General features: G+C 36.1%; 1 protein-coding gene across 15 annotated transcripts in view; it reads right to left on the reverse strand.

The window, feature by feature from the left end:
• Kmt2c (lysine methyltransferase 2C) overlaps positions 1-26,106 on the reverse strand; it is a 230,470-nt gene that overhangs the window by 72,655 nt on the left and 131,709 nt on the right. For 14 of the 15 annotated variants that reach the window (XM_052719471.1, XM_052719463.1, XM_052719474.1 and 11 more), the window contains exons 15-26: positions 21,135-21,254; positions 18,732-18,848; positions 15,536-15,637; positions 15,258-15,362; positions 11,969-12,150; positions 11,554-11,718; positions 10,440-10,549; positions 9,723-9,788; positions 8,537-8,749; positions 6,711-6,839; positions 4,049-4,168; positions 1,145-1,275 (exon numbers count right to left, since the gene is read on the reverse strand). In XM_052719471.1, coding sequence (XP_052575431.1) covers positions 1,145-1,275; positions 4,049-4,168; positions 6,711-6,839; positions 8,537-8,749; positions 9,723-9,788; positions 10,440-10,549; positions 11,554-11,718; positions 11,969-12,150; positions 15,258-15,362; positions 15,536-15,637; positions 18,732-18,848; positions 21,135-21,254 — 1,560 coding nt within the window. The remainder of the gene's footprint in view (positions 1-1,144; positions 1,276-4,048; positions 4,169-6,710; positions 6,840-8,536; positions 8,750-9,722; positions 9,789-10,439; positions 10,550-11,553; positions 11,719-11,968; positions 12,151-15,257; positions 15,363-15,535; positions 15,638-18,731; positions 18,849-21,134; positions 21,255-26,106) is intronic. The other variant, XM_052719473.1, reaches the window with a different exon arrangement.

Raw genomic sequence — 26,106 nt, forward strand, 5'->3', positions numbered from 1 at the left:
CAGAGAAACTCTGTCTGGAAAAACAAAACAAACTTGTTCTGTATCAAAGGAATAGTGTTAAATGCTAAAATTAAGATAGACACTTAATGATTGTGTATTCCAATTCAGTTTTTACCTGTGAAGAAATAAAGAAGTGGAAAGAATAAATAATGTACTAAGGAACCGAGACAAGGATGTTTACAATCTATATCCTATCTCTAACATGACATTCTCCTTAATATATCTTTAAATTCTTCTGTGACTTAATGTTTACAATAGAAACTAGAAAGATTTCATCTTTTCTCTTTTTTTGTAGTCTACATTTACCAAGAATATTTTCTTCATAATTATAGATGTCTTTTGAAAAGCAAATAACAACAACAACAAATGTTCAGTATAGCCAAGCATGTTAGCAAACACCTTGTAATGTAAAAACTTAGGAGCCTGACTCAGGAAGATCAGGATCAAGGCCAGTTGGGACTTAATAGCAAGACCCTGTATCAAAAATTTACAATAATAATTCTTTGACTTAAGTCTCTCATTAAAAAGTTCTATATGTAGTTAGCAATTCTTAAAACTATGATTTTGGCTGCTGAGAACTTTTTCAATTAAATTAACCGCAATAAATTGTATTGATATATGGAAATATCAAAAAGAGTCAGGTTTGGCATGTGCATATATATGTATGGTTTTAAAGAAGAATTTCCCATCCTGAAAGTGTCTTTGTTATAGCCAACAGCACATTTAAAATTGAGAAAGTATGAGTGTGAGAGAGAGAGAGAGAGAGAGAGAGAGAGAGAGAGAGAGAGAGAGAGAGAGAGAGAGAGAGAGAATAAGAATACAAACTTCATTGGGCTGGAACAAAGCTCAGTACAGGGTAACTGCCTGTGTTCACAAGACTCTGGCTCTGATCTCCAGGACTTCATGTGCACACATACACACATTACTTCATGAAAACAAACAAACAAACAAACATCAAAGCACACACAAAAGCAAATTCTTCATTCTTTGATGGAGCCTAGTAATCAGGGAAAAAGTACACAGAAGGAGTAGGATGTTAGCAAAACAAGCATTAAAAAAGAAAAGACAAGACAAAAAGAAAAAACACCCTCAAAACATTTCCTAATTAGCAAACCATGCAATAAAATATGAAGCGGAATATTACTTGTAAATAAGCAGGAAAGGTTTCTTCAAGCTTATTTTTCCTTTTTCGGTATCTCTTCTTTATTTTTTCAGTGCTTTCAGCAACAGAAACAGGCTCATCAACTAGAGTATCTGGTAACTGCTCACTCCAGCCTGAAATAAGAGCCATGTTTATAAATATATAATATTTTTTTCCAGAAAAATACGGTAATTTCATAGCTTACCAATACGCATAGTTAGGTAGAAACAAACAAGTTTTTATATCACACAAAGATCTTAAAGCACATTTCTAAATTTTAAACACCTTGAAAATTCCATTTCATATCTATTTAGTATTAGTACAATTCCTATCCTTTCTTTTTGGTGGAGGTGAGGGGAGGGTTAGGGCTGACCTGGAACTCACTATGTAGACCTGGCTGGCCTTGAACTCACAGAAATCCACCTGCCTCTGTCTCTCAAGTACTGGGATTAAAGGTATATGCCACAAGGCCTGGCTCCTATTCTTTCTAAATGACTAGCATTCCCAAGCAAAGAAAAAACATGATTTCCTAAACAGTACATTTACAGATTTCAAAGGATGAAAACACCAGATATTCAGAATTATGAGGAAATGGCTACTCATAAACCCCTAAAGAAAACTCAGTGGATATGGATAGCACCTTTTTTGCAGGTAACACAGTTTGTTAAAAAAAGAAGTACAACCATTACCAATCCAAACAACCAACCCATTAGAATTACCTCCTGCAGTGCCAATAGCAAGTACTTGTCATAGAATTTGAAAAGCTAAAAAACCAAATGCCTCCCCAGAAAACTCATAAATGGGACAGGGTCTTAAAGTCTATTGCCGTAAAACAAAATAAAAACAAACCTGAATTTGTATAACATGGGGGCGGGGTGGTGCTTTAAGCTTGAGGATTCTAACATAAGTAACCCTAGAAAAATAGGACCTCAATCAAGCCTGAAAGTAACAGATGGAAATTTCAGAAAGAAATTACCTTCAATGCAGCTATTAAAAACTCTAAACAATACCCCTCACACACCTCACCAAATATCATAGACTCACACCTATGAAAACTTGAGCCAAAATGAATCTTTCCTTCCATTAAAGGAAAAAGAAATCTAAACAGAGAATAAGTCCCCGCACCCAAAGAAAGGACTTTCTAGAGGAGACATAAATGAATAAACAAACAAATAAATAGTGCCTTTCACATATGGACAATTAAATACTGTAGCAGACACAGAGAGTGCTATCAAATGGGTAAAGGCTTCAAACATTTTATATTATAAATCAATGAATTACATGAAAAAATAAAAGACAATTGAGAGCAGAAGGTCTAATATGAAATTATAAAATAATTAAACATCAAAAAGGTAACAGAAGAGTAAGAAACTATTTGAAATAAAATATGCAACAAATAAATTTGCTTTGGTTTTTATTAGAAACAACTAAAAATGCTGAACTAAAAAACAGGTATAAAAAAATTATCTGGATAATTGAAAACAGAGGAAACATACAAAATAGTTTTATTACATATATTAAATTCTTTAATTGGGGATTCTTAAACCCATGCTAAGTCAAAGAAGAAACTTCTTGAAGATCATTACAATTCTTCCTAAAAATAGAAAGCAATTTCTGATTTTTTAAAAATTTATTAAAGTTTCAAAGGGAAAAAAAGACTACCTTTGCAAAGGAAGTAATGCTACAAAGACATGATGAAAACATTACAAATTTCTTCCTATTCCATTTTTTAAAAAAAATAGAAGCATACAGCTTATGATCACAGTGATGACAAACACTTTTTAAAGTGAAAACACAAAGTGGATCACTTTTTGGATTTTTAAGACAGGGTTCATCTGTAAAGCCCTGACTATCCTGAAACTAGCTCTGCAGACCAGGCGGGCCTTGAACTTGGGAGATCTGCCTGCCTCTGCCTCCTGAGTACTGGGATTAAAGGTGTGCGCCACCGCCGCCTGGCCAGGAAAGCACTCATAGAAAGGTCTGGCTTGAACAATGACTTTGCTTTTTTTTTAAGCAAGGGTGAAAAAATGTACTCATGTATTTATAAAATATGATCCTTAAGATTTGTTGGGTGGGGCTGGAGAGAGGACTCAATGGTTAAGAGAACTGGTTGCTATTCCAGAGGTCCGAGTTCAGTTCCCAGCATCCACATGGTGGCTCACAACCATCTGTAATGAGATCTGGTGCCCTCTTCTGGCCTGCAGGCATTCATGTGGGCAGAACACTATATAAATAATAAAATAAATCAAAAAGAAATGCTTTAAAAAAAAAAAAAAAGATTTGTTGGGCTACCCAGTCACTTTCAATTAAATTAAATACCCTGTAAGTTTAAGTAATATATTAAGTCACCACGACAGGCAAAGAGAGGTCTTTGTTAAAGTGGACAGAAAGTATCTGATAAAACTAAGTTATCCCTTTACAATTCTTATTTAGCACAGGGGGGAGTGGTAAGGTCTTAAAGTCCTAAAGAAAAGGTGAGGAGTAAAGCGCATCAGAGAATGTGAGCTTAGCACTGCAAGATCCTGGGAGCCGTCCAGAGCAGTAAATGGAAAGCAGGGAAATGGTGGTGTGTGCCTGTAATTGCAGCACTGTGGAGGCTGAGACAGGAATATCATGAGTTTGAGGAAGCCCTAGGCTATGTAGGGAAATGGCCACCAGCCTGAACTATAAGACTAGATAGACCCTATCCCTCCCCACACACACACACTAAAACAACCCCCCACCCAAAAAAAGAAAAAACTCAAAAGATAGACTCTATTGAATTGAAACCAAACTCTATAGCATTCAAATACATCTTCCTACCAGAAAGAAGCACAAGACAGTATGTATCAGCATCATTTTAGTGACTGCTCATTCCAACAGAATATCAATCCTAAGGAGTTAAACCACAGAAAATCAGTACTATACCATCATCTCTGCTAGATAACTGCTCAGATATAGAACCTGAAGAATCTTTTCTGATCACCGATCTTTTGGCTTTTCCTTGTCCGGTTCGACTTCTTTGTCGTACCATAAATCCACCAATACCTATATAAAACAGAAATCACATAAAGTGAAGAATAGTTTTGTCTTTAATGGTGAACTTTTTTCTAAACTCAGTTGTATATTTAATATAAATTAATAATCTCATTTTTACATGTGTATGGGTATGTGACATGGGAGGCCGAGTGTATGTGTGGGAGCACACGTGTGTGTATGTGGGGGGGTGTACATATGTGTGCACATATGTGCATGTGGAGGTCAGAAGCGAACCACTGGATTTTATCCTTGATCTCTCTTCACCTTATAAATTGTGGCAGAATATTTCACTTGAAACCAGAGGCTGCAGATTCAGAATCCCTTGTCTCTTGACTCCTGAATACATGGATTAGAGCACATGGAAGCCCACCAAACTTTTACAAAGGTGCTGAGCACCCAAACTCTGGTCAGTCCTCATGATTCCATGACAAGCACTTTACCTGTTAAGCAATCCCTCCAACCTTAAAAATCTTATTTTTCTTTAAGTATAAGAGGTTGGAAGTAAAAATAAATGTCAAAGTCACTGTTATTACTTACATCAAACAATAAATACAACTTGCTAGTATATGGAAAGAATTACTTGCTTGCATTTCCTCTTCTAGATAAGATCAGAGTACACACTAAATGGAAGACACAGCTTGAATATTAAGAACTGATTGATACATCTCTGCTTGGCCTTCTGTAATTGTTAAGTTATAGCTCCTGAGAAGAGCACAGCAGACTGCATGCATGGTGAGCATGAAAACTGAACGAGAATACACTAACACTCATTGATCAATATAACCTCAGCAGTACTATCTGGCTACCCCATGTCAGAAAGGCAAGAAGTCACATGACACATGAATCTCTGGAGCTAGGAAAAAAAATATGGAGCCAAGCTATAAAATTCTGTCTACTAACTAAACTTGGGCAAGTTATTTTACTCTTCAGTACATTCATTGGTAAAATAGGTATAATACACACCACCTTCCCATATCATAAGTATAAGCAAAATTAAATCAGTAAAATGATTAGCAATTTTAACAGTGCCTGGCACTAAATCGTATATGCTTTTGTCATGATCTGTCTAGTAAAGTGCTTTGCAATACCCCTCAAATAAGGGAGGTCACCCATGTATGGCAGAGAAAGACAGAATAAAACAGCATTAAATTCTAACAGGAATATACTCTATCTAAAAACATAAATATACTCAGAAACATAATAATTAAAAAGATGTGAAATCAGTTGCTATGACAGATGTGTCACTACCCGTCTTGGAGAACACAAATGGAAAGTTTTCACCTACAACCAGTAAGATACAATCCAACAAAACAGAGATTGCACTAATCTAATACTTCATAACTGAAAACAGACATTAATAAATGAGCCTTGAAAAGCCTACAATTTCTGATGAGATATTTCAATACCTTTTTTACTCTAAGTTAAAAAAAAAACCCATGAAATACACTAGGAAAGCAAGAATTTAGGGGTAGAGAGATGATAAGTGGTTAAGAACACTTACTCCTCTTTCAGAGGACCTGCCTGGGTTTGGTTCCCAGCATCTACACAGCATCTCATAATTCCCTCTCAATTCCCAATTTTAGGGTATCTGATACCCTCAAGCGTCTATGGGCTCCTGAATTCATGTGGTGCACATTAACTCACACATACATATAAATAAAAATGAACTAAAAAAATTTTTTAGCAGAATTTAATTACTCATGGTGTAAATTGCACTACAAATTCAACAAGGTGTTTTCTTCACCTTTGTGTCTGCATAATTACTGAATTTTTGTTTTGTTTTGTTTTGGTTTGCTGTTTTGAGATAGGGTTTCTCTGTGTAGTTTTGCACCTTTCCTGGAACTCACTCTGTAGACCAGGCTGGCCTCGAACTCACAGAGATCCACCTGGCTCTGCTTCCCAAGTGCTGGGATTAAAGGTGTGCATCACCACCGCCCAGCATTACTGAACTTTTAAAACATGAAACTATTAGAAAATGAATGCTTAAAGGAGAACTGATTAAGTACAGAAAATACATGAATTGCTTTAAAAGATGAACATAAATAAAAATAAAAACCAACTAAGTAACATGTTTAATAAATGGTTAACATTTGGGATAAGGATTTATTGTCAAGTAGTCACATTTTCAATGTAAGGAATCCATCAGTTCCATGTAAGAGGCTACACATACTCTTGGTTATTTGAATTATAAGTCATTTTTATTGCTGTTGTTGTAATTGTTATAAGTAAATTAGCCAAGTTTTGTTATATTAAAATATCTAGCTTGGGGCCTAGAGAGATGGTTCAGCAATTAAAAACACTAGCCATTCTTCTGGAGGACCCTGATTCAATTCCCAGCACCCACATGGTGGCTCACAACTATTATTTAGCTCCATCTCCAGGGCTGACACCTTCTTAGTGGCCTCTGTGGGTACCAGGAACTCATAAGATGCACTTGCAGAAAACACCCATACACATATGAGAGAGAGAGAGAGAGAGAGAGAGAGAGAGAGAGAGAGAGAGAGAGAGAGAGAGAGAGAGAGAAAGCATGTGTCTAGTTGACATACTCTACCTGGTCTGTATGGTTTTCTTTTCCTCTTTTTTATGCCATCTGTTCCTTCTGTTCCCTTAGTTTCATCATCCACAGCTTCCCGCTCAGGACTAGATTCTGATTTTCCATCACAGTCCATAAGTTCTCCTTCTGGAAAAAGTAAATGTATGGATGAAACTGGGCAAGTCTATCAAATACAGAAACCTTAACCAAAAAAGACAAACAAAAAGAAACAAACAAAAAACCAACCAAACAAAAGAAGTAAAGCAAAAGAACAGGAACCCTAGAGTGTCTGAGAAGTAAAAAGAAAAGATTAAGTGCCTCAGGATGGGGGTAGGAATTATGATGCATGACCCAGTGTTGTGTTCCCAGGGAGTATGACATGCTGATTAAGAAAGAGGAAACAAAGAGCTCATAAGATACCTATCAATCAAATTTATTTAAAGCAACTTGTCTTTAAACAACAAGATATAAGATCCAGGATTTACCTATTTTGCCCACTGACATAATTTCCCACATCTGTTATACAATACACATTTAAGAAATACTACTAAATGAGCCAGGCGATGGTGGCGCACGCCTTTAATCCCAGCACTCGGGAGGCAGAGCCAGGTGGATCTCTGTGAGTTTGAGGCCAGCCTGGGCTACCAAGTGAGTTCCAGGAAAAGGCGCAAAACCAAAAAAAAAAAAAAAAAAAAAAAAGAGGTGATAGTTCATCAACCAGTGTGACCATTCAATCTACACTAACTTATAAGACTTACAAATGCTTTTCATTTGATCATATATAACTTGCCAAAAAGGAACCTCCCTTGGGGCTAGAGAAATGGCTCAGTGGTTAAGAGCACTGAATGCTCTTCCCGAGGACCTGGGTTCAATTCCCAGCACCCACATGGCAGCTCACAACTGTCTTTAACTCCAGTTCCAGGGTACCTGACACCCTCACACAGGCATACACACACTAATACACATAAAATAAAAAAATTAAAAATTCAAAAAAGGAACCTCCCCAAAGGTAAGGTTGGAATAGGGTTTTGTTTTTGTCTTTGATGAGAATGAAGGCATTCAGCTAAGGAATCTGAAGAACACTGGAAAAATGAGACATGTGAAGAATAAGGACAAATCATTAAAAAAAAAAATGTGCCAAGAGTAAATTGGCCTATTAGTATATCACATCTCCAACAGGATAAAATTTCATAAATCTTCCCAAATGTTTGTTTCTGTTGTTCTCTACAGACATATAATATAAATAGTCTTTTAGCACAAAGCTACACAGTATATCGAAAAACCAAAAAAAAAAAAAAAAGAAATACTACTAAATGATAAAACATGATGGGAAAATGATTATGGCTTTATTTCTGAGTCAGGTGCAAATAATCACTCCAAAATAAAGACATCAAAACTGACCATTCTTAGAAATAAACAAAGCTACTCTGTGCTATACTTAATGATGCTACTAAAATTATTTTGTTACCTCACAAGTTCAGACAGAAAAATCATATGGTATCTATTCTGATAAAGAAACCATTTTTGAATCCCCAATTTACAAAGCTTAGAGGAGGGTTTAGTTGACATTCCAGCAAACTGAAGTGAATCACTCTGAATGTCCCTACTTACAAGCTTCACAAACAATGCTCTTAGAGATTTCGATCACAAAAACACTTCAATACAAGAAAATATGCAAATGCAAGTCTAAGAACATCACTTGAAGAGGAGAAGTGTCCAAACAAGGGGTACCTTAAGCTTGACTAAGTTAAGTATGACTAACCCTTACAAATATATATCTTTCAGAAGTTATATTATACACTAATTCTTGTATATGTGTCTCAAGGAAAATAAATGAGTATTACCTCGACTATCATCCATTTCACCATCTCTTGAATGCTCTGACTGGATGTCTGGAGGGGTCTGAAGGACAGCCACACTATTCTGATTTATAATCTTTAATTTCAATTTTGGTTTTGTCCGTTTTCTTCTTGGAACTGTAACTGTGAGACTCTGCAACTGAGTCATCCCTGATTCAGTCAAACATACACCATCCTGGGTATAGGTCTTAGGTGGATCTAAAATTATAAAACCCCAAGAATACAACTTAAAGCTTTCATCTGAAACTGATAAGCTGATTAATATTCCAAAATCTACATGGTAAGAAAATGCAACTACACATCCATTCAGCAAATATCTACAAAATGCATGAACTGATGATGTTCAGTTAACACTGAACACCTTTTAGGACTACAGGCAGAAAGGCTGTATGTTGACAAAAAATAAATAAATAAAAGTATTTTATCTTTCATGTATCAAAAACACTGAAGCTACAGATGCTGCTGCAGTTGCTCAGTAATAAGCCTTTTCCTTGTAAAGACCAAAATATAAGGACCAATTTACGCAAGAGAAACAAAAGTACTCCAGAAGTCCATTTGGAAAACTAGAATCAATATGATGACTTACACAGGTAGGTAGAAATTTTGTAAAGATCCTGCACCCTCAAGTACAATAATATATATGGGCGAAAAAGCCATAATGAAGCCACTGTTATGTATGCTAGCTAAAATATTAATAATAAGACCATAAATTCTTCAGACTCAAACCTTTAATTTGAACACTTGTTTATTAAAACAACTCCAATACAATACAAATTTTTGTATCAGAAATGCTGTCAATATCAGTTAAAAGAACAAATCTCTCATAAAAATGTCATGTCACCGGTGATTCTAAGTTATCAGAAAAAAATTATAAAATATTCCTTAGTACTAAATGAATGCTTACTTATGTAGGCTTTCTTTTTCTGCTGACAACTAAGCAAGAACAGTCCCCAACTAAAGTCAAGGCAAGCAGGACACTAACAGTTAATCCAAAGAGCTATTCTTTTCATTATTTTCAGAAACTTATAGGAATACTACTTCAGCAAAAGGAGCTAATATCAACATTTTCTATATTAATTCTAGAAATTAATATCAAACAATTCACTTAATTCATATAAGCATCAAGAATTAGTATATGCTTTTTCTAAAAGAAAACCATTTCAAATTTTACCTAGCTCTTTTACTTTTGTGACAATTTGTGCCACAAGTGAAGAGTCACAGCAGTCTGAGGAAGGCACTGAAAAGAAAAACAACAACTCAGGAAGTATCCGAGAAAACAATGACTTATACAGGATTAAAATGTCAGTATCTGTACATGTATCATTCAACAAATGTCTATCATAGGATGTTAATTCTGTGCATGTGGGTGGGAGGGACTGCCTTGTGCATGCCAGTCAAGTACTATACCCATGTGTTCCATCCTGACCCCAAAAGTAGCTTTTGGTTTTCAAAGGGATTCTTTCACTGATGAGTTTTTTTTTTTTTTTTTTTACTTTTTTTTGAGACAAGCTCTTACTTATATAGCTGAACCTGGCCTGGTATGCATCATGTAATGCAGGCTAGCTCAGCTTCACTATCTCACAGCCTCAGCTTCCCCAAGTGCTAGGACTACTAGTGCCCGCTACTACACTCAAAATAAGGGGCATAAAGAAGAAAACCAGCAGAAAGTGAGTGGGGGATTTCTGAATACAATTAACTCCAAGAGGTTAAACCTTGAGATCAAAATTATATTTTATATCTAATGTGTATATGCTTCATTTTCTCTCTTTATATAATCTGTTTTAATAAAGTTAGGATAGGAAGTGTATTATAGCACAAAACAACTTCTATTTCACAAATCAAGGAGATACAGGGCAACACAAACTCATGGTTCATGTTGTTATCTTACCATTTGATGCAGGCATATAGGGTCTGCACATGCTACAATCAAAACCAATGTCTGCTACATTTTCCACTTCCTCCTCTGTATTTAAGTTTTGACAAACTGCATGCATCCACCTAAAAAGACCACATTTAAAAGAAGTGAATATTCTAGAAATTGTATTCTTTATAAAATCACAACAGTGGTTGACAGTCCTCAAATTTAAAAGTCCCAAGACTCAAATGTCTAAGTCTTTTCCCCTAACTATCCCTATTAACTCATAATATTCTTCCTTGTGCTGAGTAGTGAAGAAAAGAAATGAGAATAAATATTAAGGAAGAAGCAAATGCACATTGTTAGAAGGACAGATCCACTCATGATCAAATGCTGAAAGTCAAAGACAGCAATGAAGCCAGCCAGGTCAAGCAGGAATTCAGAAGAGTACAGAGACAAGTGTATGCATATGTGCCACATACTGCATCAAACTAGGAACAAATACGTACGTATGTATCAAGTGATCATGACCTTGCTTTAGAACAGTTTGCTAGTAGAATGCTACAAAAATTACACAACTTATTTGAAAAGAATACTGTACCACTGGTGAATTAAAACTAACACTTTGCATACAGTGCTGAACTGACAACAGTACTGAAACAAGGAAGCAGTCTGCAGTTTAAAGGTGCACATACTAGTTAGGAAGACCAAAGGTTGTACCTAATATTCAGGTATAAGATCTAGAGCTTTAGGGGAAAAATTAGATAGATAGATAGATAGATAGATAGATAGATAGATAGATAGATAGATAGACAGACAGACAGAAAGTGTGTATATCAGACCATTTTTAGAATTTACCAGATTCAGAAATTCTCCATAAGAAAATGCATATGCAAGCACTAATTATGCATCTAATTTCAAGAGACTGATAAACCAACAAACACCCCCAATTGAAAACCTTAAGTGTCCAATTTTGAAATTTTTAAAATATTAAAGTAGTATGGAAGCTTCTAATAGACTAAAAATCTACAAAGCAAAGTTTTATTCCCAAAATTTATGATCAAGGGAAGTAATTTTCTAAGTTCCTTTCACTATATTTGAGAAAAAGGCTTGAGAAGATAGCAAAGGAGATAAAAAGGCACAGTACCTATCACACTGTCTACACTGCAGAATGAGGTCTTCTTCTCTGTAATTTCGATAGCAGATGGGGCAGGAAGACAAGCTGGCACAAGGACCACACTGTGTGTAATTGTTTTGCCACTCACATCTCAGACCTGCAGATGTTGCTCCACAGTGTCTGCACCAAACACACCTGAAATCCAAATCCCCCACAAAAGTCTCAAGTTTATTTTATATTCAATTATGACAATTTGGGATGCTACAAGTGCACAGAATAAGAGGAAATAATATTATAAATGTGGAAATTTTTCTAATAAATTTTAGTAATACGTATCATGCCAAATGTGTATGATTAGGCACACACAAATACTTTATAAGAACAACATGATAAGTAGAAGTTCAGAACTTGAAAGAATGACAAGGTAACATAAATCCTAGGGTACCATTTGCATTTCCAGCCTCCTTTGGGAACTGTCTGCAATGGAGGGTCTAGGCAATAGGTATGATAACTTATGTCACAGTCATCACACAGCAAGAGTCTTCCTGGGTCAGTCGCCTTCCCACAGGCCTCACACACTGTGCACTCAAGACATCTCCAACCTTTGCTAAGAACCACTTTACTGATCTGGAAAAAAAAAACAAAAAACCATGATTTATTTATTTAACTTAGAAGTCATTTTGTCTAATAGTACAGTGCATGTATTATTACTGTGCTTGAGTACATATATACAGAACAGGAGCAGGTAAGAAGTATGGGTGGCAATACTCAGGAAGGCACATCCCCACACATTTAAGAGCCCACCTGGTTAGCACAAGTGGTGCATATTTTTAACACCATTTGAGCCCATATAACAACTCTGTGCTTCAGATTTAATCCTATTATTTTCACACATATGGTGACTGGATTTTAAAATTGAGTAAGCTGCCTTACTACTATTGACAAGATTTGAAACTACATCAACAAAATCTCTATGTATGACGTTTCTAAGAATTCATACTTTTGATATTTGCGGTAATGGTATGAGAATTTAACTACCAAATAAATAAGAGAGGGAAAAATTACCACAGCAAAATACTAAATTCTAAGGGACATTTTATGGTCTTTCAGGTCATGAAGCTGGGACTTACAGAACTAACCTTTATGCTTTTATTTTTCTGTTTCAAAGACATGAGTTGCAGGATTTTTGAGAATCTCTACATCCCTAATAAAGTCCTCAAAGAAGCTATACCATGGAGAATTGGGAACTCAGAAACTACTTCCTAAAGATCTTGAAAAGCATAAAGCTCCCAAGTCACAATGAAATAGCAAAGAGTAAAGGTATATACTGAAAATTCATATCTTGAAGAATGAGAAAGTCTAAACGCTACTAGGCAGGAAATTGAATTGATTTCAGAGGAACAACTGTCTATAAGAATGTCTTATTTATTACAAAAGTACAAAGGTACATGGTAAAAATACCATTCCATCCACTGCAGATGTTAAAATAGAATAGTACAACGTCCACAATATACAAGAAAATACTTGTGCAAAGCACAATACTTAGCTAAATGAGTCACTAAGTAAAAAGGCAGAATGTCATTTACATACATATGAATTAGAAATTCACCTCCTGCATATTCCTAAAATTCACCTAGAAATATGTGGAATGGAGTAAGGACATGACCCGCGAAAAGGCCAAAGGACTGTGTACAAGAAAGTAAAAAAAAGTGCAAAGAACCATACACTGGATGCTATGGGCACAGATTACAGCAAGGCAATACAGCATTACCCCAGGAAAATGGTATTTGAGAAAGTAATCTGATAGGATAGTGTATTGCAATAGGCTAAAATCAACAATAAAACAAGAATGGAGAGTTACTTATGATTATATTCTTCCTTTTAAAAATTCAGAAAAAGACAATAGTAACAGTTCATAACTTAGATCTACAGTGAACATTTACTGCATCATAGCCAGTATTTTTTCTGATTTAACTGCAGTGACACTGTACCATGAAGATGTAATAGGAAAGCAGGAACCATATGTTCAAAATTAAACCTGAATTTGAGTATTCAGAATAGTGAGTCAGGAATCTCAGACACTGATAAAGCAGTGGCACCAGCTTATTACTGAGAACTATAGAATTATGCACAAGAGAAAAGGCTTGAAAGAAGTAAGTGTATGTTGCAGATGTACAGCTAAATAAGACTGGGGTTTTGATATTTAAACAAGTCTCCTTATCACTTTGATTTACCATATTGACTTCTTTAAAATGTCTGAAATTACCAATTATAAGAGATTATTTACCAAGTGAAGAAGAGCCTTAAAGGAAAAGCAGAGTGAAATAGTGCAGTAAACAGCATATTCTGCAAGTGTGCAGGCAGCAAGTATTTGAGGTTTTGTGGGCCCTGTGGTCTATTGCAACTTCTATTGCACTATAAACAAGTGCAACCAAAGAGCACTGCTATATTCCGATAAAAGTGTGAGTGCAAACTGGGCAGCAGCCTACAATGTGCCAAGCCCCAGATTACAAGAACAAGTGTGAGATAAAGTTGAAGATTTTCAAGAATCTGATATAACTTGGCAAAGTGTATTAAACTGTAAATCATACAGAATAAGAATGTAGCCTCTGAAAGAGAGGAAACATAAGGCTGAGTCTTGTGATACTTTGCTGATAGACAATGTCGAAGCCACCTAGAGAGATAAGACAATGTCCCAACAGTTTTGCTGAGTTTTTAAGATATTCTAAGAGATCAGAAAATTGAGGCAACTAGAATCCTCAGGATAGACTATGGGAAAGTAAAAGGTCACAAAAAATAAGTGTTACACATGTAGAAGACATAATAAAGACCTATACCAAGGAAAGAACACCTACTGGAGATCTGTAAGCAGAACAATGTCCAAAGTTCACCCAAGGCTGAAAAAAGTATATCTCAACCAATTTAGAGTGAGTGTGAAGACACTAGTGACCAGGTGATTGGGTATAGTCCTGAGACCAGGAAAGGGAATGCTCACAGATGAGGGGAAGCGCCATGCGACTTCCATGTGTGCCTAAAAACTGTCTATTTTTGTACCACTGATACTGCTAAGGGCTAATTTGTTGGCTGCACCTTAACTTATTCACAGTTGTACAGTATTTTAGAGACTATATGACATGGTGACATCACTATATTAACATAATACAAGAGAAACCTTGTCTTGAAAAAATAAAAAAATGAAAGTAAAACTAATGTCTCAGCAAACAGTCATAAGACAAATTGCTTTAAGAATATATACCTACGTTTTTATGTTCAATACAACCAAAGGAAATATGCATAATTCAAGACCACAGACTATTTTGGGGGGAGATAATTTATTGAGGTAACACTTAAAAACAGTATTTAAAGTACTAAAATATCACCACATACGCATTATAGCAACAAATACTTGATTTAAATATTGTCGTTACATATAACAGATACATGATTAATTTTAAGAACTGAGAGAACCATATTAGTGCTTAAACAAAATCAAAATATGCATGCATTTGTTGGGACTAGTGAAATAACCTGGAGTGCTAGCCTGATAATCTAAGTTGATCCTCAGGACCCATATATATGGTAGGAGAGAACCAACTCCCACAAGCTGTCCTCTGTGTGTGCACATACACACACAGATAGATAGATAGATAGATAGATAGATAGATAGATAGATAGATAGATAGGATTCTTTATTAGAAATGCTTTTGTTAACTCATTTAACTTAAGCACATTACCTTAATACTGACACAATATGGATGGTAACACTGACCACACTGTGAACAGGCAAGTAATCTTCCTTCTGCTCCTTGGCCGAAACTGCCACAAACCACACACATATCCTGAAATTTAACAACATGTAAAACTATTTTAAATTGCACATAAAGCTAAGAATACCTAGATTTTAAAAATATATTCTTAATTATCATAGCACTATAGCCTAACTGGATGATACCTAGGCAATGGGACAGATTAATATGGGGAAGAACTGAAAAACAGAAGAATAAGTTCAAACCTGATGCAAAGTGAACTTGTCACTACTAGAAAACAACACAACCGTATTGTGCATAGAATTTTCTTCTTCATCTTTATTTGATGAAATATCTGCAGCAGATACCTATAAAAAGCAAAAATATGAAACATCAAATTACATTACTTTGAGTTCGAGGCCAGCCTGGTCTACCAAGTGAGTTCCAGGAAAGGCGCAAAGCTACACAGAGAAACCCTGTCTCGAAAAACCAAAAAAAAAAAAAAAAATTACATTACTTACTTGTTCTTATCCAAAATATAAATTTTGTTTGGGTCAGTCTAGACAATTCTAAATAATATTAACTAAAAAATACTTTTACTCATAGTCAGACATGGTGGTATATACCAATAATCACAGCACTCAGGAAGCTGAGGCAAGAGGATGGTAAGGTTGAGGCTAGCCTGGCTACATAGCAAGAACCTATCTCCCAAATTAAAAGTTATGATTTTTTTTTCAATTCACTGAGTTATTACTTTAGACATACAAGTGCCACAGATAAGGACAAATGAGAACCCCAAAGCCTGTCTTTAGTAATACTTAATTACTCAGAAATTCTAATCAAGAAACTATAAAATTATAGCATATATAAGTATGTGCATATCACTTTTGGTCATACTTGAGAACTGCAATGTGATTAGTTGAAACTGGGATATATTATAATACAAACAGCAGTCATCAAAGACTCAGAACCAAGCTCAGAATATAAAAATAGCTTGTTATCAACCTTATATACATTACATGGGGAAATGGTAATGATTTAAATATAGGAGTCATAGGACACATTAAAATTAACTTTGTTAGTTCACTATAACTTTTTAAATGTGACTCCCAGGAAGTTTTAAATTGCATATGTGTTTCCTATTCATTTCTACTAAATGGCACCACTTTAGAATGTCATGATTAGCTTATCAAAATGTCAGTATTAGCGAAACAATTACCAACCATGGCTGCTCATTTCTGAACTTGATTATGTTTCCCCAAACCAACTAGGCACCAATTGGATTCTTATTACACACTCGGCTCCTGCAAAAGCTCTGAATTAGACGTAGTAGCAGGGAACGAGGAGGTCAATACTAAAATAATAAAATATGATCCTCTGTTCTGAAAAAGGTTAGAACCTACAGTGAACATGTTACAGTCAAGGTCAAAACATAAAATAATTTTATTGGAGAATAGATGAAATTTCAGCTAAAAATATGTTAATGTAACATTTTAAATTCAAACACATATAAAGTAAGTTTTAATTGATAGTATCAGTGTGATGTTATGATCAAGGGGCAAACATCAATTTAAAGTCATAAAAACCCTTGATGACTTCGAGGGAAACCATTAATCAACCTAAATATTTAACCTGGAGGCATGACCAAGGGACAAATCAAGACTCTACGCTTAAAATATGTGAACTGGCACCAATCCTGCATCAGCCTCCCAAGTGCTAATATTACAGGTATGAGCTACAACAAACTCAGATCAGTCATGCTTGGGGAGAAAGGTTAGAGGTGAAGCTGGGGAACCAGAAGGATTTCAGAGGATCTAAGAGATGAATGTCTTCACTGCTTTGATTAGACTATAGTTTTCAGGGTTTATACACACCAAAACTTATTAAATTGTGTATTCAAATATCTGTACCCTTATACCAACTATGTCTCAATAAGTCTGTTTTGTTCTGAATTTGACTGTTTTGAGACAGGGTCTAACTATGTAGCTCCTGTTAGCCTGGAACTCACACTGTAGATCAAGTAAGCCTCAAATTCACTGAGATCCACCTGCCTGAGCCTCCCAAGTTCTATGATTAAAGGTGTGAGCCACTATGCCCAGAAATAAATCCGTTTCAACACTCCCTCCCCCCCCAACTCTACATAGATGAGGCTGGCCTTGAACTCAAAGAGATCTGCCTGCCTCTGCCTCCTTAATGCTGGGATTAGAGTGCACCAACATACCCAGTTCAAATATCTTACTTTCTCTCTGTCTTTCTCTGTCTCTCTCTCAATTTTTTTGAGACAGGGTTTGTCTGTGCATCCCTGTCTATCTGTCTGTCTCTGTCTCTCAGGTTTTTTTGAGACAAGGTTTGTCTGTGCATCCCTGGTGGTCCTGGAACTTGCTCTGTAGACCAGGGTGGCCTCAAACTCAAGAGTTCAACCTGCCTATCTATGCCACCCGAGTGCTGGGATTAAAGGCGTGAACCACCACCACCCAGCTCAAATAGATTTTTCAATGCACATCAACAGGAAACCTCAAAATGTGCCAATCAGTAAACATTTATCAATCCAAAATAGCCATGCAATCTTGGCCATCATTCAAATTTGTATTAATCTACAACCTTTCTAGTTTTTCTCTATAGGTCTTATTTATAATAATTATAGCAACTGAAATAAAAAATAACTTTAAATGCCAATCTAACAGATAGGGGCTGGAGAGAATGCTAAACAGAGTTAATAGTGTTCTTGCAGAAGACCTAAATTCAATTCCCAGCAGCCATGCAAAATGGCTCACGACCATCTAGTTCCAGGAGATCTGATTTCTTCTTCTGAATACTTAGGGCACAAGGCATACACGTGGTACACATGTATTCAGAAAAATATCCATACACATGACATGAAGTAATAATCTTTAAAAATAGAATTCAATATTAGTGTGTGTGTGTGTGTGTGTGTGTGTGTGTGTGTGTATTTTGCTGTTGTTGTTTTTGTTTTTTTTTTTTTTTTTTTTTTTTTGGTTTTTTTTTTCGAGACAGGGTTTCTCTGTGTAGCTTTGCGCCTTTCCTGGAACTCACTCTGTAGATCAGGCTGGCCTTGAACTCAGAGATCCGCCTGCCTCTGCCTCCCGACTGCTGGGATTAAAGGCGTGCGCCACCACCGCCCGGCTATCAATAATAGTATATTTTTAATAAAAAAAAAAAAAAAAGAAAGAAAGAAAGAAAATACACTACAAATTCTCTCGTGTAGAAGGTTGGCATAAAAAGATGTCAAAAAAAAAAAAGGAAGAAAAGGATGACAAATCAGAAAACAAAACCACCTGAGCAAACTTTCAAAATAAAACGAAGTCCACTATTATCAAGCAGAAACATGGCAAAATGTAAACGTATGAGATTATTCCTGGGACTCTCAGGATAAAAACAACTTGCTACAAATGGCAGCATCACCATTAACTGGTACTGGAATAATAAGAATATAAGTCTCACCCCAGGTAATACAACAGCTCCAATTCCACTCTTCAGTTTAGACCTGCCTCTGCCACCTCGTCCTGACAGTCCTGCACCACGAGGTCTCCGCTTACCTGGGAATCCAGACCCTCGGCCCTAGTAACAGATAAGAATGAGTTAACATTCAGTAAATGCCCAAAAGAATTTTAAAATCCAGAAGTCAGTGAAATAAAACATGTTACAAAAATTTACCTTTCTTTTATAATTGGATGATACATATTAATAGACCAGACTTACTATTTCCATCTTTAAATATGTATCCAAAATTTATCAATAAAACTACTACTAAAAACTTCAGAATCAAATGTTGCCTCTATCATTGTGTGTGCTTCCCATCAGCAGGCCTTGACACTAATTTTGACTCCCTACACCTTTATCCTAGGTGCCTAGAGCAACTAGACCCAACATAGACATTTCTTTATGCACGGACTATCTTCAGTACAAGATGCCAAAGAAAAACTCTGCTCTCACAGATGAGAGTAAAAGGAACATTTATCGGGCACTTAGTATACACTGATCAGAGCAATTTTTCTTCTCAACAAACCCACTCCATTTTAGAGATAATAGTAACTGAAGCTAAAATTTGTCAGTGATTTCTCCAAGGTCACTAAGCTAGCAAGTGGCCCACAGTCCCTAGTTTGTAGTCACTATTCTGATATATTACAAGGCAGCAAAGTCACATTTTACTAGTGTGAAGTGGTATTCCTTCTGTCATGAAAATATAATCAGCATCCTTTATCACTGAATAGCTGTCATACAAACTGAATATATCTAACTCATTTTGACACAATATTTAAAGTTGCTTCAAGATTTTAATAAAATTGACATAAAGGCAAAATAATTACCCTTAAAAATAATGTTTCACTAACATAAGAAAAATTCCTATAGGAAAATTCGTTAAATTCTCTGAGATCTTAAGTCATATGTACCAACAAATATTAGAGCCCTGACTCCACCTTGGTTATATTCAGAATTATATATTACTGACTGAGGAAAAACTGCATATTATAAATAGATATTAGATATGAAGTTAGTCAGGGAAACTTTTGTTCCTTGTAACATCTTCACCTGATACCCTTCATCAGTTTCATAAGCTGAAACCACTGTCCATTGAGCAGAATAGGCTCAGGGTCAAAGTACTGTGTTAATGTTGAGAGAATAAAACACTGTATGAAGAAAAGGGGACTTGTATTTTCCCCTTTGTTTTTAATAAACACAACACCTTCCAGCTCCAAACTGTCTTTCCTGGTCCTCTCTCATGCTGCTCTTTAGGTCCTTTGAGAGGTCTTCAGCTCTGAACAGAGATAGACAGGGTGGGACTGCATGAGGCAGGCTGTTTTCAGCAGGAATCAGAGTGGTTTGTGGCAGAAAGGAGTGGTAACGTAGTAATTAAAAATCAGGATTACAATAATCTCTCAGTTAATTTTTCCTAAAATCCATTGGTACAGATTAAAGGTAAGTGAAAATTGGCAGCATTTGCTACAAAACCATCAAAAGAGTCATATTTTACACTCTTAAATATTTAAAACTTGGGTATGGTGGCACTTGGATGTAATCCCAGCACTTGGGAGTCTGAGGAAGAAGGATATGAATGGAGTTCAAGGCCAGCCTGGGCTACATAATGAGACTATTCTCTAATCAACCAATTAATTAATTTTAATGAATAAGCTTAAATTACGCCACATTACCTTGGATAATTACAATTATCTGGATGAGCATAAATTTGCCCGTCCAATTGAAAAAGAAACTAAGAAAATATATTCTGAAAGTCTGCTGATATCTTTCACTAGTCTAACTTAAGTAGTTCTATTTTAGAAACATAGTAAATATTGAGGATGAGGGGAAATTACCTTCTTTAGTCAATAAAGTATTTTAACTTTCAAGATGATTACTTTTTGAACTTTTCCTGCTTCAAATTGTACCTGACTACTTAATGTCAAGAACGGACATCATAAACCCATGACACGGGAACACTCTATGACTGTGAAATAAACATACACAATGAAACTTCCTGACATTGTAGTATATTTCCTCTGTCTGTATGTAATCAGCTAAATTTTATGATATTGTAAATGAGCAAGTTCCTAATTCCACTTTGGTCCATGTGACAAGAATTTTCCCTTCCAAGAAATACTTATAATAACAACAATAAAAGAAAATCAGTCAGAAAAAAAGGCATTAAAAATGTATCCTTATAATATTCCTATTTAACTTCCTCCTCATCTAGATCTTTGGGTGAAACATATTATAAGGCAAGTTTTCAGATTTAAAAAGTGGCTCTGGAAGCTGAATCTAGAAAAGAAAGGTTTAATTCTTAACATTCAATAGAACAAAACAAACCAGAAAGAAATGATACATGAATGTAAATGCAAGTTTATTTACCACTTTGATGCTCCAAATGGCACTGCCAGAAAGCTGCCTGGGTTTAAAAATTTCCCGGCCTTCTGAAATGTCTGGGGACCAGGAAGGTGGGCTCACTGTATTATGGTTACTCCAAGCCCCCTAGGATATGGCAGGTGAGAAAATAGATGTATAAAACTCAGCAACATAAAAGATCAAAGCCAGCAACTAAGGAATTTTAGCAAAGCAAAAGCAAATGTAAACGTATGGAAAATTAGGACAAATTGCTTCAAGTTTGGGAAAATAAACATATCATCTAAAGTGACTTTACCTTAAATGTTGGCAGGTATAATTTAAATTAAATATCTAAGTAGAAATATCAATACAATAAAGTATAATAAAAATTAAGGTTTAGATAACAACAGCACTGACTCATGAACTATAATTACTTTTAAAAATAAAATGAAAGTCAGTCACAGTCTAAGAAGTAATACTAGAAGAAAGCTATTCAGGGATTTATATTATCTAACAAGTATGTCTAAACCAAAAGGGGGGAAAGGACAACCTTAATGAGTGTTCTATTCACTGGTATAAACACCAAACCAGTAGGCTGAAACAAACACTCAGAATGAAAGCATTCACCTTGGATGATTTTTATTTATAGGAATGCCATCTTACAGCAATTATACCCAAGGAGCTAATTTGAATAGCTATGAGATTTATTAAAGCAAATTGTCCTAAATTTGCAAATTAAAATGACTAAGATGCCTAATATGCAAGAAATGGTGTCTCATTAAAAATAGTTAAAATAAAATTAAGGCATCTAGGCATCTCACTTCCAAGTAACCACATTATGCAATCTCAGCTAATCTGACAAAGACACTAAAGAGCAAGAAGAATGTTTATTCCACCAAGGCAATACTTTTAAGAAAAACAGAACAAATGTCAAACAACAAAGAACCTATTTTGAATCAGGCAATTTAAGAATATATACAATTATTTCACCAATTAAATGACAAAATCTTAAAACAAGATATATTGTACTTACCAGGTTTCTAGATCATCATCAAACTAATAAAAATCCCAGTATTAACATAAATGCAATCAGCAATTTAAATAACCCAAAATAAGAGCATGACCTCCAACCCACACTGAAGAGACAGTTGATAAAGTTTGGAGGGGAAAAAAGTTAAGAAACACAAAGAAGAAATTAAGTCTACTTCTAACTCAAACTAAAGAGCCACTTGTCTTAAGGCCAGCAATCCATCACCAGCCACTCTGTTTTATTATCTAGGATGATTCTTAAGTTTTCTCTCTGCTATCAATTCCCTAATCACACTTTATCCAAGCTCAGTTACCAAGGACATACTCCTCTCAGAACACAGCAGCCAATGACTCCTGCTCACTACCTCACTTCCCATGGCATCTGTGTCTGTGCCATCTTCCTTGTCAAGGGGCCCTATTAACCTCCATGTTGCCAAAAGTCCATTCTCTCTTCTCATTTTCACTCAAGACAGTTCTGTTGATCTGGTGGTAGAACATCTCCCTGATGATGTTTCTCTATTTCCTATGTAAGTTCATTCATTGACTGCTGAAAGCGCTCTTTCCTAAGAGCTGAAGCCCAAATCCTAAACACTATTTACAGCGAAGGCTTAAAATGCCATCTTGGAAACAGTTGTCTTCTATTCTACATTCACAGTTTCTAATTCTAACTTTTTCTAACATCTCCAAGGAAGTGTGACTTTTTTTTTTTTTTCAATTTCCTTAGCACATCCATCTTGTTAAACAAAACTTCTGTGGTGGTTTGAATGAGAAAGGCCCCCATAGGCCCAGAGACTTAGTTAGGTTTGAGCACTTGGTACCCAGCTGATGAAAGTGTCTGGGAAGGATTAGGAAATGTGACCTTGTTGGAGGAGGTGTGTCACTGGGGGCAAATGTTGAGGTTTCTAACGATCTGCACCATTCCTAGCATGCTCTCTCTGACTCAGCTTGTGGATGAGATGTGAGTGCTCAGCTACAGCCCCAGGACCATGCCTGCCTCTCTGCTGTCATGCTCCCTGCCATGATGGTACCATGCCTGCCTCTCTGCCATCATGCTCCCTGCCATGATGGTACCATGCATTCTAACACACTGAAACTGTAAGCCCCAAATAAACTGTTCCTTCTATAAGTTGCCTTGGTTATGGAGTCTTCTCATAGCAATAGAAAAGTAACTAAGATAACCGCTAACATGTATCACATCTAAAATCTCTCCCATGGCTGGTTTCATCTGCTAGTCTTTTTTATTTTTAGAACGGCATCTAGTCCTCTGGTCAAAACGTGTTCTCTGCCTTTCTGATCTGTTTTCTTTTAACCCTTCCAACCAAAACATTGGCAAAACCAGAATTTATCTCATTTTGTCTCTGGCCAATACACTCTCCTCTACACTTCCACTGCCAGAATTCAATCTGACCTGCCTGCCACCATCTTTCACGCCATCTGTTCTAACAATCATTTCTTTGGGCTCCCCTCCCACCTTGCAAGAGTCTCAAGACTTTCTCTGCCCAGCAGCTAGATTCATTCTAAGAAATATAAATCTCACACAGTAAGGAACTAACTTATTTTGAACCCTCTGATTGCGCCTCAGTTCACACAGAAGGCAAACCTTTCCAACTGCTTCCCTCTACTCACATCATGTATCATTCACTTTTTCCCGATTTGTGCGTTCTTCCTGCCCTGGCTTCCTTACTGCCCTTCAAACATACTGTACTCTCCACACAACCAGGGTCCAACTGACACACATACTCCACCCTTCGAATCTTCAAAATGGGCTGGCTGCTTCTACCCTTCAGGTAAGACCTTGAATGTTTCCTTGACAGAAAGTCTTCCCTAAGTGAGCCATCATCTTCCTTACTGTATCTGCAGGCTTTTCTCATTGCATCATCAACTGAGATGCTTATGTAGTAGTAGAGAAGTGTATAGACAAGATATAGCTCAACCTAGTTCTCTCACTACTTCCACTGGCCTTTTACTAAGGATATTTTCTTACTGTACATCTTAAATTTCTCTTGATCTTTTAACATTACATAACTACCATAAATTACCATAAAAAGTAACTTTCCAAGATAAAAATGTTAAATTTTAAAAAATGTTAAATTTTTTCATAAATAAGAATTTTCTGATGATTATGCATTATTCATCACAATTTAGGTTAGCTTTGATGCCAAAATTGCATCTCATTTCAAAAAGCATTTACATTTCATATAACATGGATGAAACAAATGAAGAGCTTTTTAGACCAAGAATGTCCGGATGTCAACACAGGGGTAATTAGGAAACTACTTGGCTGCTATGAAGAATTTATATAATAAAAGCTTGATAGTTACATAATGAATTTTAATATGTATATTATCATAGGACACTGGGACATACTTATATTCAATTTTAAAAGGAATTGAAGGAAAATCATGATTACAAGTATGTATTTTAGCCAGGTGGTGGTGGCGCACCTCCCAGCACTCAAGAGGCAGAGGCAGTCAGAATTCTCTGAGTTTGAGGCCAGCCAGGTCTACAGAGTGAATTCCAGGGCAGCCAAGGCTACACAGAGAAACCCTGTCTCAAAAAAACTAAAAAAAGAAGAAGAAAAAAAAAAAAAAAGAAAGAGGGCTGGAGAGATGGCTCAGAGGTTAAGAACACTGCCGTTCTTCCAGAGGTCCTGAGTTCAATTCCCAGCACCCACATGGTGGCTCACAACCATCTGGAAGGAGATCTGGCGCCCTCTTCTGGCCTGCAGGCATTCATGCAGGCAGAACACTGTATACATAATAAATAAATAAATCTTTAAAAAAAAAAAAAAAAAGAAAGAAAGAAAAAGAAAAAAGTATGTATCTCTTAGACCTTAAAACTGAAATACAGCCGGGCGGTGGTGGCGCACGCCTTTAATCCCAGCACTCGGGAGGCAGAGCCAGGCGGATCTCTGTGAGTTCGAGGCCAGCCTGGGCTACCAAGTGAGTTCCAGGAAAGGCGCAAGGCTACACAGGGAAACCCTGTCTCGAAAAAACAAAAAACAAAACAAAACAAAACAAAAACCTAAAATACAGCTGTAATTATGAAAATTCAGTTATAAATCATGTTTTAGATCCCAGCTTTGAAGAAAAAAAGCTCACATAAAGGACCGAGAAAAGCTTAGCCGCCCCTGACAGGTAGGTATATGCTTGCCTACTATGCTGTGTTCTGCCCAGTAGCATCATCGCTGTGGAATTACTTGGGCTGAGCTACAAGCACCAGGACAAACTATACCCGTTTTTTTCTTGGTTATGTCAAGTATTCTGCTCAACAACTACTAAACACTATTTTTCTCTTCCATTATATTTTTGTATGCAAGAAGGAATTCATCAATAAACATTGCACTGTTATATCAACACACTAAGCCTATCTAGTGGGCTAAAAACCTTTGATTTCCTTACCTCCAAAAAAATTACTCATTGAACAATACACTGTTACTATTAAGCTATCTACAACTGGAATTAAGAACAAATGAAGAGTTCAAATTACAAAACATCAGGAGACTAAAAATTGAGAGGAGCTACACAAATCCAACAGAGATTGCCAGTACTATTCAACAGAGATTGTACTGGTTACAGAGAATAATTTTCCAAATGATTTAAGTGAGCATTAACTTCCTCAAGGAAACTTATAAACATCTAATGTAGGTTACACGACTGTAGGATAGAAAAAAGGGACAATAATGGTCAGTGAAAAGTATGTTATAACCAGCTTCCTGTTGAAAGTCTAATCTAATCTCAGCTTTCAAGAGGCTGACAAAGACATGATTGCTCCAAGTTTGAGACCGGCCTAGGCTTCAAAGTAGGAACCTGACCACCTCCTGTCCCGCCAAAACGGGATGAGAAGTAAAAAGCAGTTAAAAAAATTTACAGTAAGCCAATCCTGTTGTCATGTGTTCAATATAACCGTTATTATTAGATCCCAAGGAAATATGTTTGTCTTACAAACAACTAGAGAGGGACTGAGACTT

The sequence above is a fragment of the Peromyscus californicus genome, unplaced genomic scaffold, assembly GCF_007827085.1.
Source record: "Peromyscus californicus insignis strain IS unplaced genomic scaffold, ASM782708v3 Scaffold_6__1_contigs__length_162567912, whole genome shotgun sequence".
In the NCBI taxonomy this organism is placed as follows: Eukaryota; Metazoa; Chordata; class Mammalia; order Rodentia; family Cricetidae; genus Peromyscus; species Peromyscus californicus.